This window comes from Mesocricetus auratus, unplaced genomic scaffold, assembly GCF_017639785.1.
Source record: "Mesocricetus auratus isolate SY011 unplaced genomic scaffold, BCM_Maur_2.0 Super-Scaffold_100015, whole genome shotgun sequence".
Lineage (NCBI taxonomy): Eukaryota > Metazoa > Chordata > Mammalia > Rodentia > Cricetidae > Mesocricetus > Mesocricetus auratus.
The window spans coordinates 50,844,651-50,860,636 of NW_024429198.1; the positions used below are offsets into that span (position 1 = coordinate 50,844,651).

Genomic DNA, 15,986 nt, shown 5'->3' on the forward strand with positions numbered 1-15,986 from the left:
GTTATAACATCTACCAACAATTAACCAAAAAGCCAGCCTACAACCATGGTAGGCAGAGAGTAATTCCTCCATAAAGACATAAGAAGAAGCACACTTAGACACTAAGGACAATAGAGCATGGAGGTAAATAAACAATCAAAAGAAGATTACTTAAATCTTCAAGTATATAAAAACCAAGATACAAACTATCACATGGAAACTCTTCCTAAAAGAGTGGCAAGTAACAGAGGAGGAGCTTCTGATAGCTGGAGGATAACGGTTTATCTTTGCAAGCAGGAAAAATAGATGTTTGAAAACATACATTTAAATGATAGTACCTGGGTCACTACTACACACTGGATGCAAAACATAAGAAGAAAATCAAAAAGTTAATGGGAAATAAAGGTATTTGTATGGCGTCGAGGCAAGAAAAGCTTTCTTTAATTAAAAAAAAAGCAAAGTCTTACAGATGGATCCATTTGAAAAACTGTAATTTGAACTTCATAAAAGACTTCATAAAGACACTTAGAGCACACACAACTGACAATTTTGACTACAGGAATATCAATGCCTGACACAGGTGTTGAATAGGATCCAACAGCCATCCAGGGTGAAGCCATGAGGGGCAGAGAGGTAACCGTTAGTAGTAAGGAGGTTAGTAAAAACTTGAATAATGGGACACTGTTTTTACTGTTTGATCAGCTTAAAACTCACAAAGAGGAGAGGCAGCCCAGAGGCTAACAACGCTTCCCACTCTGACTGGGGGTTCCTAACACCTATATCCGGGGAAACTCCCGAGTACCCTTGTAACTCCAGCTCCAAGGGATCCAACACCCTCTTCTGGACTCCATGAACACAAGCAAGGATGGGTACATAGTTAAAACTAGTAGATAATTTTTAGAAAGACTACAAAGCCCACCAACATCAAAGTGATATAAATCAGCCCTGTTTATGACAATAACTTGGAAGAACCTGGGAAGCCTGAGGGCAGCTGGGACAGCAGCCACTGGAGTTATCAGAGCCCGAGTGCGCAGGCACACGGGAGCAGGAAGGGCGGGGCTACACCGTTCCTAAGGAAAGGAAGATAGAGGATTATTTTTCCCAATTGTGTGAATAAAAGAAAGAAAGAGTGGAAACCACCTAACTTCCCATCAGGTGAGAACTGGAAAATAAAACAATAATTCAGAAAAACAACTCAAATCCACATGGAAGACCATCGGTCATTCTAAAAAATAAGCTAAAATTCAGGTCACAGAGTAATATGTAATTTAGACAACCATCTAATTTTGGTTGTTTCCTTCCTTTACTCTTTTTTTTAATTGAAAATAGATTTTTTTCTTCACTCAATATAATGTGGCCATGATTTCTCCTCAATTCCTCCCAGATCCCCCCCCCCCCCCGACCCAGCCAAATCCATACCCTTTCTTTTTCTCTCTCATTAAACAAATATAACTTATAAATGAAAACAAAAGCCAACAACCAGAACTGGACAAAGCAAAGAAACAAACAGGAGAAAAAAGAAATAAATTAAAAAGCCAAAAGCACAAGAAACACACACAGACACAGAGACACATAACACTTGCACACCCAGAAATTCCATAAAAAATCCTGTAAAGCAAATAAGTAAATAAATAATTATTTTAAAAGCCCAGACAAATCATTGTAAGACAAAAATACCACTGAGTTCATTTTCGCGTTGGCCATTTACTGCTGGGCATGGGCCGTGCCCTTACGAATGAGTGGTTTTCATACCCAGTGAGGCTCCACTGGAGAGAACTCATTTTTCTTTAGTGGTGACTGTCAATTGCAGAGAGATTCTTGGGTAGGAAAATTCTTAAGGCTTTTGAAACTGTATTTTCTCTCTCCATTTATCTATGTAAAACTAAGTTTACAGTACTCTATATATGCACACGTCAAACAGACACCAGGTCATTTCTGAGGGAGAGAAGGGGAACTCACACGGGGAAGAGGAAGAGAATACCATGACTTAGTCTATAATGTTCTGACACCCAAAGAGAGAAATCACATTAGTTACTCTTTTTTAATCTGCTTTAAGAGAATTGAAAAGTTAAAGCTGGACATGGTGGCACCTACCTTTAATCTCAGCACTCCAGAGGCAGACACAGGCAAACCTCTGTGAGTTCTAAGCTAGCCTGGTCTACAAAGCAAGTTCCAGGACAGCCAGGGATACACAGAGGAACTGTGTCTTGAAATATCACAACAAACAAACAAAAAAGTTAAGTCAAAGTATTTTTTCAAATCTAGATGGGAGAAATACAGGTATTTCTCATAATCTTATTTTTTCTTCTGTATGTCTTCAGCTTTCAACCATCCACCATCAAAAACAGTGCTCACTCCCCCTCCAAAAATTAAATTAAAAGATGGAAATGGCAGCATTCAGAGTAACGATCCATCAGATGACATGCTCAAACCACGTGGCTTTTAATCACTTATAATGACAGAGTTTACACTTACGCATGTACGGCAGCTTCTCTGGGCAGGGGAGATGCGGTGAATACGTGAAGTTTTGTGGGAGATACGTTGTTGTTTGCACAAGGTAGTCACTTGAATTATTGCCTTCAGGGTAATCTTGGAGAGAGGGAGAGAGAGAGGAGAAATTTACAACCTTTTTCTTTGTCTCTCCCATGAAGTATGTCACCAGCTCGGAGAGGGCTGCAGCATGCCCTGCACAGAAACACAAGCAATGACCTGGAAAAAACCCAAGTCAAGCACACGGAAGCTGGGCCAGACACTGCAGGATTGCCAGGAGGGGTGCAGAGAGCCGCAGGCCCTCACTCTTACACGCAAACACAACAGGGCCCTTTGCTCCGTCACCTCCGTGGCTGGCCCTAACCTAAAGGAACAAGGAGTCCTTCCACCTTACAGCAGCCTGACCACCAGGGCACCTCTCTGCATAAGAACAGAGGGGGTAGGGATGGTTCCCTGACCTTACCAGGAGACTCACCGTCAATGTACTTCCGGAACAGCATACTCTAAGCCTTTAAGTCAGTCATGTTTTTTCATTTTTATTTATTTATTTGTTTTGTTTATTTATTTGCTTTTAGGTTTTTTTTTTTTCTGAGACAGTCCTGGCTGTCCTGGAACTGGCTTTGTAGACCAGGTGGGCCTCCAACTCACAGAGATCCTCCTGCCTCTGCCTTCTGCGTACTGGGATTAAGGCGTGCTCCACCAATGCCCTGCAGGTCAGTCACATTCTTACCCTGCAGGCTGCAGCTCCTGAAGATCCCGGAACTGTTAAATTTGGCCCATTTTTTTAGGGTCACCAAGTTCCACCACACCCAGAGCAATGGCCTGAAGTACCACCAAATGCTTGCCTTCAAATCCCACTCCAGCCTTGTGCTCGCTTTGAGAGTAGGACAATTGGGTTTCGCTACCTTGCTATTAGCATTTTCAGATTTGAAAAAGACGAAGAGGCTGAAGAAGGCTGGAGAGACGGGCCCCGTGGATAAAGTGTCTGCTGTGTGAGCATGAGAGCCTGAGTTCAGATCCCCAGCAACCGTGTAAACATCTGTAAACACAGCAATGGGATAGGCAGATGGAAACGGGTAGATCCCAGTCCAGCTGAAACAACCAGCTCCAGCTTCAGTGAGAAACCCCGTCTCAAAAACATTAATGTGGAGAGTGATGGAGGAAGACACCCAATTGACGTCAACCTCCACATGTGCACATGAATAAGTGAATATACACATGCATGTTAGACAAGCACACTCTGTCTCTTATACACACACACACACACACAAGTGCGCTCAAGAGTCTAGAGTGAATAATCTCATGAAACTATTCAGTAATTTGAGTTGCGAGTGACTGCGTACCTGACCCAACATGTGACAGTCACAGGCATAGGGGTTTTGAACATGGAATCCAGGATCACAATTTAGTGCATAGATGCAAAATGCAAATCTGAGGGACAGGACATGCCCATTTCCTGCTGTATGGAGGGAGCTGGCCTAGAGCGGTTAACAGAGATTAGAGACAGAAACAACTGGAGAACTGCTGAGCCTGCTACATTGAGCCATGGACACAGAAAATGTAAGCATGCTCCTACAGCCATGGGCAATTATCTCCACTGCAAGGACTGTAAAAACTAAGCCCTCTGGTCCGTGAAGACCGCATGAGGATGGTTACAGGTGTGTGAGAAGAGCCATTGTAGCTAAGCACCACTGCTGTGAACAGAAATTGTCACCACCAAACAGAGCCCGGGAACCAGGGGCACATTTCTAAGCAGAGCTTCAGTCCACCTCCAGGCCCACTGTGGAAGAAGACCCTGTGAGTCTCCTAACAGGCAGATGAGACGGGAGAAGGCTCTGGATCCAAAACCAAGGAAGAGACAGAAGCCCAAAGAAGGTTCGCTCCCAGAGGCCTGCATGGAAACCCACACTGTGAACCAAAGAGTGCATTCGTGTGGCGTTAGCTGAACGGCCAGGAATGCCTGACATGATAAACAGACAAGCTAAGGCATACGGCAGCACCAGGATATGGGAAGCCCCTGGGAGAGATTCCCCAAGCTGCTCTGAGGAGCGATTCCCCCAAGCTGCTTGCAGGGAAGTGTTCCAAGCAAGGGGGCAGGAGAGACAGAGCAGCCATCATTTCACGTGCCCAAGCAAGGGCAGACCAAGATGACAGAAATCCCTCTTAGGGCCACACACTGTACTTCCATCTAAGGCATCTGAAACTGATACCATACGCCACATACACCAAGACTATGAGGTCCAGCGAGGCCCATCCCTTTGATGAGCTTTATATACATGTATCTGGATGTATCAAATGCAGATCCTATTTTTAAAACAGTCTCTTCTTTCCTAAGGAATTCTGCTCTGCCGATGGGAGGGATTGGTGCTCCAAGCATGAATTAAGAGCCTGCACGTGGCTGGGGGAAGGGTTCAGTATTTAAGAGTGCACACTGCTCTTGCCAAGAACCCAAGCTCAGTTCCCAGCACCCACACTAGGCAACTCAACATCCACTTGTAATTCCACCTACACACACACACACACACACACACACACACACACACACACACACACACACACACACACACACTTTATGTCCCCTGTAGCCACTGGGAGCAAACGCCCTGCACTTCGTGTGGGTAAAACTGTAGAGCTGGCCTGGTGGTGAGTGTGGGTGAGCCAGACCCTAGAGCCCAAGAGCAGAACTGGTCCTGCCCTTGCTGCAGGCTGCACTGGGTGGGCCAGCTGGGGCAGTACTGGAGAGCTAGTGATAATGAGGGAAAGCTGGGCAGCTGAACAACTCCACTACCACCCAGACCCAGAACCAGGACTATGAGTTGGCCCACCCCAGCATCCACCACATCTGTGAACCGCTGGAGCATGTGAAAGGAGAAGCCTACAGATCCAAAGCTGCAGGATCGCCACGACACAGGACAACAACAGGATATGCAAGAGGAGCCCCAGTGAGGGCCCATCGTCAGTGGTGTAGCCGAAACCCGAGGCCGGGAGCCAGATCAGTGGCCGCTGACAATGAACACTTGCCAAGTAAAGATGAATGGACTAAAGGGGAAACTGAGACTCAATGGGCCACACTACAGCTTCCACAATGAGATTCTTCTCCTTTTTTTTTTTTTTTGTCTTTTTTTTCTGCTATGTTTGGTCTTTGGTTTTCCTTTTAAGTTTTGTTTTGCTTTTGGGGGGGTAGTTTGCAAGTGCAGAGGGAGGATGAGAAAGGACTAGGAGATCAGTGGGATCGGAATGCATAATATGAAATCCACAAAGAATCGATAAAAGTTAAAAGAATTTTTTTTAAGTTTCTCCATCTCCACTAAAAAACTTGATGAGCACTACTGGTCTGGATTTCAGCAGATCTTTGTCAAACTCTTGGATGTATACCTCAGAGTGTCTTAGCTAATCAACAAATAGATTTCCTGCTTATTGAAATATAATGTTAAGGTTTTTTTTTTCATTTGACGGAAAGAGATTCTTATTTCTTATACATGGTTAAGAAAAACAAACAAGCTGGGCATACTGGCATAAACCCTTAATTCCATCACTCAGGGGGCAGTGGCAAGGGGACCCCAATGAGTTTGAGGCCAGCCTGGTTTACGTAGTGAATTAATAGACAGCCAGAATTTATATACAGAGACACTACCTCAAGAAAAACCAAATAACAATGATAGCACCAACAACAATAAAAATAAAGGAAAGAAAACAAAAGGAGTTCTTAAGAATTGCAGATAGGTTTAGAAAAAAGTTTAAGATCCTATCAAAGGTTTGTAACCGATCAAAGAAATCTCCTATAAAGTAAAAAAAAAAAAAAAAAAAAAGAGCTAGAAGTGGGGGAGCACGAATGACCCAAGAAATCAGCACAAAGAACCGAGGACAAAGCCCCATGGCCCCAGCTTCAGTCACACCGGAAGGGACAAAGTGAAGAAATCCGACAGTACAAAAATAGATTAAGAGGAGGAAGGTGAAGAGGAAGAGAAAAGGGTTCCAAAGGCTTCAGAAAGGGGGAAAAACACACAAAAATGCTGATCTACGTACAATAATTGTCATCAGAATGCCAGTCATATTCTCGGAGGTAACACTGGGGGGCAGAAACCGACGCAGGGGAGGCTAGAACCCATGATGCGCTGTGTGTCTAGGCAGCCCGGGGAACCCTGTGATACTCAGCAGAAAAGCTTAGTGACAGCGGGGTGGGGTGGGAAGGCTGGGAGCATGGACGAACAATGCCACTGAAACAGTTTACCCTAGGAACACAGAAACCACTATGTACGCCCGGAACTCCGCACATTTGACTGGGTCCTGATGTTCCATCTAGGGTGGACGCTGAGAGAGCAGAGTGAGCTCTAAGTGCATTCCTTCCCTCCACGCCGGACAGCTATGGGCAATGACAAGCAGCAGTTCATTAGCTCGGGGGTGCAGCTCAGTGTCAAAGCCCACACCCAGTTTTCTGAAGCTCTGGGTTCAAACGGAGGGAGGAGGAGGAGGCATCGCCGTAAATACAGAAGAAACTGTAAGGCTCTAGATGGTTCTCTCTGAGTATGGGAACTGAAGGAGAGGCGCGACAGAAACTTTCACCGTAGCCCTCCTCTACCTTAAAATGAGAATTAAACTGAAGAAAGCATTTTATGTAGATTGCTTTTTGATATGAGATCAATACATCTCACAGCTTTCTTCTGCATACACCCTGGAAAGGACACAGTCCAGCTCTGTGTCAATGGCCGCTCTTGATCTCGTCCATTTTCTTAAACACCTGTTGCCCGGGCACAGTAGCTGGGGATGGAGAGCCAGGCTGTGCTGGATCCACTGCCGCTGTGTGCTCCCCAAACTCATTTCTAAGAATAATACCAAGGTGGGAAACTACGAGGCTTCTCATACGGCTCTCAGGTAATATTTCTGTCTGTGTTTAGGGTAGTTGGTAGCTCATGGTAAAGTCTTAATCTAGCTCAGGATGGTTTGGAACTCAAATCCCTAGCCCAGGCTGGCCTCGGAATTGCATCAATTCTCCTGCCTCAGCTTCTTAAGCGTTGGGATGACAAGCATGGCTGCCATGTCGAGTGCTCCAGTGACCTCATCTTTCATAAAATTCTTTATTTGTATGTGAGACAGACACACACACACACACAGAGAGAGAGAGAGAGAGAGAGAGAGAGAGAGAGAGAGAGAGAGAGAGAGAGAGAGAGAGAGAGAATACAGAGCATGTCAGTATCTGCAGAGGTCAGAAGAGGGTATTAGATCCCCTGGAGCTGGAGTTACAGGAGGTTATGAGATGCCCTATGTGGGTGCTGGAAACTGACCTGGGGTCCTCTACTAGAGCAGTAAAGTGCTCTCGATAACCACTGAGCCACTTCTCCAGCCCCACCAAGTAACTCCTCCATGTTAAGTATTAACTCGCACTGAAATACTTTCTTGCTCTGCATAGCTGATTAATTTCCATCACTAATACCTAGGCCAGACCCAAGTCCAACTCCCTTACATTTCAAATTCTGGTTATGTCTATAAAACAAATATAACAGTCAGAGGGAGTCTGAGGACAAAAAAATAAAAAGAAGTCCAGAGTGGGTAATCTAGGGCTAAACTGATTACACATTTCATAAAAGAACACAAGCATTACTTTCACCAGTTCTAATAAAGCCAAACAACAGTTTCAGAGCCTGAAACACATGCAATACTGGCTAATCCCTTGAGTTTCCAGCCCACAGCACTGTAAACGACCAGACACGACAGAAATCACTAAGAGACTGGCAGAAATGCTTCCAGCTGCCCAAGCCCTTCATCCGCTGCCCCCAGCCAGACCACAGCTGGGACCACTAGCCTAAGCTTGTTCAAACGGAAATCCAGCTGTCTTTAACCTCCCGCATAAGTAAGGCACCTAAGGCACCGGAGGAGCAGACAGCAAATAAACACGCCGTGGCTGATAAAGCAGCCGGAGTGATTTAAGGTTAGGAAACAATGCTGGAAACCCCACACAAGCACCCTTCCCGCGAAGGCAGTGAGTGAGCATTGTCCGCAGTGCAACCACTGCTTTGAAAGCCCTGAACAGATTTCAGAGGTTACGTGGGATAAACATACTTGACACTCACCGCAGCTTCTGTGAAAGGCAGACATTATTTCATCTAATGAATGGATGGGAATGAAAAACGAGCTCCAGACCACCTGCCTGCCTCCCCCTCCCAGAACCACAACCAGAAGCACACCCAGTGCCAGGCAGCTCCCAACTCCGCCGTCAAATGGAAAGAGCAGAGACAAGAAGGATACCGAAGGACCCCTCTCCACAGTTTCACTTCTGCAAGAGAGAACCTCGGAAGGTGCACGGGAACTCCATTAGAGCTCTGATGTGCTTGTCATTAACAGGGGTAGATGGCCATGGCCGACGCCCTCACTTGAAGCACCCATCAAGTAAGGAAGCATCCCCGCATTCTAACGAATCCATCATCTCTACCCAGCCCTGGCCATCGTAAATCCACTTTCAGTAACTGCGTCTTGTTTTGTCAATCACACAGGCTGCTCAGAAAGGCATCGTTTGATTCTGAGACCTTAGGATCTCTACACAATAGTATTCCCAGTCTGTTTGCGCTGGGTGGCGCCGTCAGGCACAGCACTGAAACCAACCCTGCACACAAATGCCACGGCCGAGTTACCTTCTCGAGGTACATTATAAATGTACTAACCAGGCCTCCTGTGGTGCTCACTTGCAGCTCTGTACATTTTATTGGCCTCTTTTTTTTAATTTTGACAAATTTATCTAAGTCTTTGCAGAAATAATTAGATGCACTTAAGTAATCATGCCTCCATCTCTCCCAGAAGCCTGGAAGGCTCCGCATTTAAAGGTTTTTTTTTTCCCTAACACAGCACCTCCCATATCTACTCATGCATGACATGTACTAATTGCTCAATAAACGCTGCTTAAATGAGCCTGGCAGAGCCTCAGTGCTGCCAACACGGACTCCATTTCCCGTCTCCTTGGGTGACCATCCCAGCTTCACTCGGAACGTTTCCTATCTCCGTTCCCATCACCCTGCAGCCGTGTAATTAGCTCTGGCCAGTGGGCAGGTGAAGGGACACAGGGGGACTTCTGTGAAGTCTCCTTAAAGGAGGACATCTTTTGTGCCCCCAACCCACCCCACCCCCCACTGAACCACGAACAAGCAGAAAGGTGGCTGACTGGAGTCTTAGCAGCCACTTTGGGCTGTAAGTCAACCAAGAATAAGGTTGCAGGGCAGGTAGGACTAAAAGGAAAATGAAAAATACACTGTGGGTTGTGTTCAGGACCCCCCACAACAACCACAGGTTACCAGCTTGCTAGACTCACAGGACAGGAATGCCTCCTGTGTCTTCCAGAATACATTCCCCATCAGCGAGGGAATCCTGTGGAAGGTTCTAAGAGGTTCACAAAAGTAAACAGCTCTTTGTCAGAGTACCTCCCAGTCGCTTCATCTTTATTAAAATCATGACTGGGAGAGGGGAAGAATTTCCTTGTTTTTTGCAGGAACATCTGCTTGCTCAAGTCATCACTGCTCCCAGCCAAACTCAACACCCACACATAGAACTTATTCATATCCCAGAGAGGGAAAAAAAGATACATGAAATGCTTAGTATTCACACAGACAAATACAGCAACCTAAACATACTTTACACTCCAGCTCAATCGACTTTTCAGTGAAAATCCTCACCATCAACTTCTTCAACTAGCATGGCCCAAAGAAGCTCCTCGAATGTTTAAACTTAATATGACCAGCCAGTGCAGGAGACTGAGACAGCCTGTACTATCGAAAGGCCAGTTACCTCGAGACAGTCTTTCTAAGTGAGACTAAGCTTCGAAGCTTAAAGGAAAGTAAGAGTACTCAGATTTGGGAATCATAAATAACCCAGGCAAATGAGTAGGATGGATTCTCTACAAGTGCATATATCATCTGCAAATTTAGGTGTAAAACTCCCACCCACCTGACATAAATTTAAAATCCCACTATGGGGGGAGATAGAGGCTTTCTGGTGGGGAGGGCAGAGGTAGTGAGAACTGAGTGTGTTTTCAGTGACACAAAGAGTTTTTAACCATTTAAAACAAAAACCTAAAGAGTGTCTCAAGGGGCAGTCACAGATCTTGTCAATGTGACATCCCATAATATACTGGGAGACACTTCGTTTCCACAACAGGGAAATAAAGCCATTGCCACCAACTTCTTGCCATCAGAAGATCCCTAGTTGAGTCAGATTGATATTAGCCTTGTGCAGGGCTAAAGGAGAGCACACTTTCAGTTAACACTGCATACAGCAAAGAGCGGGTGCTGATTTCTAGTATCCTAAAATGCATCCTTCCACTTCTTTAAAAGGCCCTACAATTACTAAGAAGTACATCCAACACTAAATTACAGTCCTACTAATCTAGCAGAACACTGTGTTCTAGGGGATGCCAACCCAGGATACATCGTGTAGGGGATGCCAACCTAGCAGTACACTTAGAAGACATCCTCTTAGTAGGGGACAATAATCATCTAGTGGGGCATTTAGTAGGAGGCAGCTCCCTCTGTCTGACAGTGAATGATGAGCAGGAAAAGGAACTAAAATTTAAAAGGTTTGTTTACTGATCGGCAACTCCCAGGATAAGCAAAGGAGGACACAACCTTACCTGTCCCATTGAGTGTGGTGTTTTTATTTGTGTATAGCCTGATCATATGTCCAATAGTCTTCACATTCTCTCTCAGCATGATACCTCGAGCTTGTACCATAAAGAGGTATGTGTTGGCTATAAAAGAAAAACAAACAAGAGAAAGAAGGTCATGAAATGATAAGATTTTCTTAGTAAGATTATATTCAGACTTAGCAAAGTAACCAAAAAGTGGACACTCGATTATCTACCATGCCAAAGGGAAAAACAAAATACAAAATGACTATTTTCTGCTTCAAAAACTTAGGAACACCGGGCATGGTGATGCACACCTTTAATCCCAGCGCTAGGGAGGCAGAGGCAGGAGGCTCAGAGGGTAAATGCATCCACCACCAAGCCTGACTACCTGAATTCGATCCTCAGGACCCACGAAGAGGAAAAAAAACCCGACTCCTTCAAGTTGTCCTCTGACCTCCGCATGTACACACACACACACACTAAAACAAACGTAAACAGTGTCTTCACACTTTCTAGAAAACGGTCTTATAATTGAACTTAACTTATTTAGATTTCATCTATCACGTACGGTTAGAAACACCACACGATTTTACTACATTTTTGTCTTTGAGTGGATGCTGAGAGGCTAAGACACAGGGACATGATCCTGGGTCTTAGAGACATAAACTTTAAAATCTACATACATTCAGCTACAGGTAACAAAACTGTTTGGGGGAAAAATAGATTATCATGACACAGACGAATTTTTTATCAATGGAATGCATTTTCTATTCACTGCATAGACGGAGAAACAGACATAAGGAGAAGCTGGGGAGCATGCTCAACAATGGGAAGAAATTTATTAGTTTTCTTTAAATCGTTTACAGATAAGACAATTCCATTCCTGAGGCAAGCGGCCCCGTGGGTTTGGTCCCCAGGAACCCTCTTGGGAATGAAGATGTGCTTAAACGCAGAGCAGCTGACAAGGACTCCGTGCCGTGCCGACAAGTCACACTAAAGGAACCATCAGGACAGAGTCCCCAACATCACACAGTGACCGGCACTCAGCTACATCCTAGCTCATTATCGATAATCGGAAACGCAATCTCTCCCTGGTGACACTTCAAGAAAAAAATCCTTATCTAAATTTTTTATTCCAATTTGTAAGAAACTATAACTCAGAAAATAAATAAGGTTCTCTTTCTCAGCTTTGCCCCTATGTCTCGAGACAAGTCGGAAATGTACTAAAAAAACACCACTACTTAATTAAAACCATGCTGTGTGTTCTTTAATTAGCTCATTTTCTACTTCCCTCTGTATAATGAGACATAAATCCAACTTGTTTGCCAGTTATCCTTTTAAAAGGAAGAAAAACACCATAAAAACAGCTTGGGGAAAGAGGAGAAAAAGGAGAAACTTCGAAAGGCAATTGTTTACAAAATCATCTAAGTGTTCTATCCAGGGCTTATGACAGGGGCGTCATGAGCGTGCCTCCCTCTCTGCCACACAAAAATTAAGAGATTTGTTAAAAAAAAAACTTTTGTCACCCATCCTCCCCACATCCAGCTCTGCTCACTGGAAGTGTTGAGCACTGAGGAGGAGGAGGCTATACCCTGCGCAAGGACATCAGAGCATCGCTGGACAGGAAGACAGATCTGCAGCACTGATGTCCAGGTTCCTGACTGCTGAGACACACCTGGGCCCTACCTGCTTTACTGTCAAGGGAACACATGTTTCCAACGGGACCTGAGTGAGGGCTAGGCAATCTGGCAACAGTTATAATGGAACTAGACTTGTGAATTACCATAAAGATGACCTAGAATGGACATAAGAAGATAATGTGTCCATGTGAGTAGGTGACACATGGGTGGACTAAGGCTAAATGACCCCCAAATTAATTAACCTCAGAAGAACCCACAGCCTAAAAATAAGTCAACTAGGTTAAATGCTGCAAGGGCTACTGAGAAAAAAAGCCATGATGGTGGAGAGATAGCTCAGTGGTTAAGAGCACTTTGCTGTTCTTGAAGAGCACTAGGGCTCTGTTCCCATCACCCATGTTAGATGTCTCACAACGGCCTGAAACACCAACTCCAGGGGATCTGAATCTGACAGCATCCTCTGGTCTCTGTGGGCACCTAAGTAAGAATAAGTCTTAAATAACAACAGCAAAGTCTTAAAACAACAACAAAATAAAAAAGATAATTTAGGAGAAAATACCTAACACATGACATACAACATATTTTTTGCATGGCATCCCTACATATGCCTTACGTGTGCCACCTTAATTAATTCTCTCAAGCAGCTCCGTGGGTACTAATATATTCCCATTTACAAGTAAAGAGATTGGCCGGGCGGTGGTGGCGCACGCCTTTAATTAATCCCAGCACTCGGGAGGCAGAGGCAGGCGGATCTCTGTGAGTTCGAGGCTGGGCTGGACCAACAGCCTCCAAAACAATACAGAGAAACCCTGTCTCGTAAAAACCAAAAAAAAAAACAAGAGATTGTGGTGGGGAAACCACATCTTATCGCAGGTGATGAGGCTGTCACCATCACACATCTCCACCTCTTGACAATGTTGGGAGGAGGTCCCTGCCAACCTTTGAAAACAGTGTCCTTCAGAAATGAAAGAAACATATTCAATAGTTCAGTGGACAAGTACAGTCCACAAAAGGAAAGTGGGCAGCCAGCAAGGTGAAGAAAAAAATTCCTTAGAAGGGGAGGGTCTGAGCATGTCTGTGGCCCAAGTGGATGAGGCCAGCAGAAGCATTTGCAGCCCTCAGAGAATAAGGAAAAAGGAGGGAGAGGCATTTCCATCCACGGCCTTGGGAGCAGGGTTCGGGGTGTGACATTCAGCCACTGGAAGAGTTTAGCAGCAATGGAAGATGAGATGGACAGTGTGTGGACGCCTGAAACAGACGAAGACAAGTGAGGAGACTGGGGTGGGGTGCAATGTGAAGACAAGTGAGAACAGCTGTCAGCCCTGGAAGACAGCCCTGGGAGGCTGGGTAGCTGTGGTCTGTAGACGGATGGGAAGGGCAAGCCACACAGGGGCCGCCTGACACCCAGCCTTCAGCAGAGCAGAGCAAAGGATCTCAGGATGATGATGCCATTCTGGATCACTGGGATTATCAAGTGGCAGTGACTTTTACACCAGAAAGTGAAAAGGGGCGTGAATTCACAGAAAGCGCATGAAGACAGAGGCAGAAACTCATGTGATCCCAGGCCAGGAGCCAAGCAGGTACCTGCAACCTCAGGACCAAGCATCCTGCCAAGGCCTTCATTTCGGGTATCAAGCCTCTGAAGAAATGATTCCACCATGGGTGGCAGAAGGTGTGCAGAAAGATAATTCCCACCATGGGTGGCAGAAGGTGTGCAGAAAGATAATACCCAGGGTTTTAAGCCATGGGTGTTGGAAGGTGTGCAGATGTATTAACGTACTCGCTGAGAGCGGGGTCAGCTCTCTTCAGTATGTCAGAAAGAGAAAAACAAAAGAGAACAAAACCCAGAGGTAACTTATAAGTAGATCTGAAGGGCCTGGGGGACAGCAATTTAGAAAAAACGCAGCAGAGATACAGGAGGCCAAGTGAGGAAGAAGAGAAATCTTCAAAACAAAAGGTTACAGGGTGAGGGTGTTTCTAAGCCGGACAACCTGGGTTTGAACCCCAAAACCTAGGGTAGAAGAGAGACAGCTCTAGAGGACTATCCTCTGACCTCCACACACATGCCATACACACATATTCTCTCTCTCTCTCTCTCTCTCTCTCTCTCTCTCTCTCTCTCTCTCTCTCTCTCTCTCTCTCTCTCTCTCTCTCTCTCTCTCTCTCTCTCTCTCTCACACACACACACACACACACACACACACGGGCGCGCGCAAACGAAGACAATCATGAAGAAAGCAGCACCATAAACCAGACCACAACTAACATCAGAAGCCAGAAGGGACACAAAATGACAGGAGGGAAGCTGCCTCTGCCCCTCACATCACCTAAGAACGCACAAGGAGACTCTATCTCAGAACTTACCTGCTGTTACCCACTGAGCCAAGAATCTAAGAGTTGCTAGGAACTACCATAATCTTCCAAATAGCTGCTTCAGGTGCTGGAAATTTAGCTTCTTTCCATGTTCAGTGCCATGCTCAATAAGCCTCCAGAAATTGCTCACCCATGTTCACAAAAGAAAATACTCTTATAACAATCATGGTCTAACACAAGGTTAGGTCAGATCAAGCATGAAACATGGCTCGTACTTTGCATGGGTTCTCAGTCTGTGGGGTTCTCAACCCTTTGGGTGTCAAACAGCCCTTTCACAGAGGTCGGTTAATGCCATCGGAAAACATAGGTATTTATATTATGAATCATAACGTTAGCAAAATTATAGTTATGAAATAGTAATGAAAATAAGTGTGTGGTTGGGGGTCACCACAACATGAGGAACTGTATTAATGGGTTGAAGCATTAGGGAAGTTGAGAACCACTGTGTAAGAGGAAGGATTAAAAGTAAAAACTAAATGTTGAGACTGTGCCAGGCTGATAAACAATTTCCAAGAGGACAAGGTATTACAGAGTGTCATAACACAAAAACAGTGATTCAGACAAGGCCTCAAGGCAATCTACTGTGAAAACCATTAGCCCGCAGCATCAACTCCATCTTCCAAGTCAGTCATGGAAGAGAGCAAGAGTATTGGGTTCAGAGTCCCACTTCAACAACTGATAAGCGTGATAACAGGCCGAACATGACTGTTTCCAGTCCCATCCAACAGTGCCTGTTTTGATGACATAGGCACTAAAAATTAACAGGTGTGCCTTCACAGCATGGCCATCATTTCCATGCTGCTGTCAATGGCTGCAATTTTGCTTGGAGGGCATGTGTGTTAGGACTGGTCATAACTCATTTTTCAACAAAACTGACCTTTCCAACATCTTTATATGAA

At 45.1% G+C, this 15,986-nt stretch overlaps 1 protein-coding gene across 2 annotated transcripts in view; it reads right to left on the reverse strand.

Annotated features, from left to right (window-relative positions):
- B4galt6 (beta-1,4-galactosyltransferase 6) overlaps nt 1-15,986 on the reverse strand; it is a 67,483-nt gene that overhangs the window by 37,205 nt on the left and 14,292 nt on the right. For both annotated transcript variants that reach the window (XM_040757875.1, XM_040757874.1), the window contains exons 2-3: nt 11,081-11,197; nt 2,455-2,568 (exon numbers count right to left, since the gene is read on the reverse strand). In XM_040757875.1, coding sequence (XP_040613809.1) covers nt 2,455-2,568; nt 11,081-11,197 — 231 coding nt within the window. The remainder of the gene's footprint in view (nt 1-2,454; nt 2,569-11,080; nt 11,198-15,986) is intronic.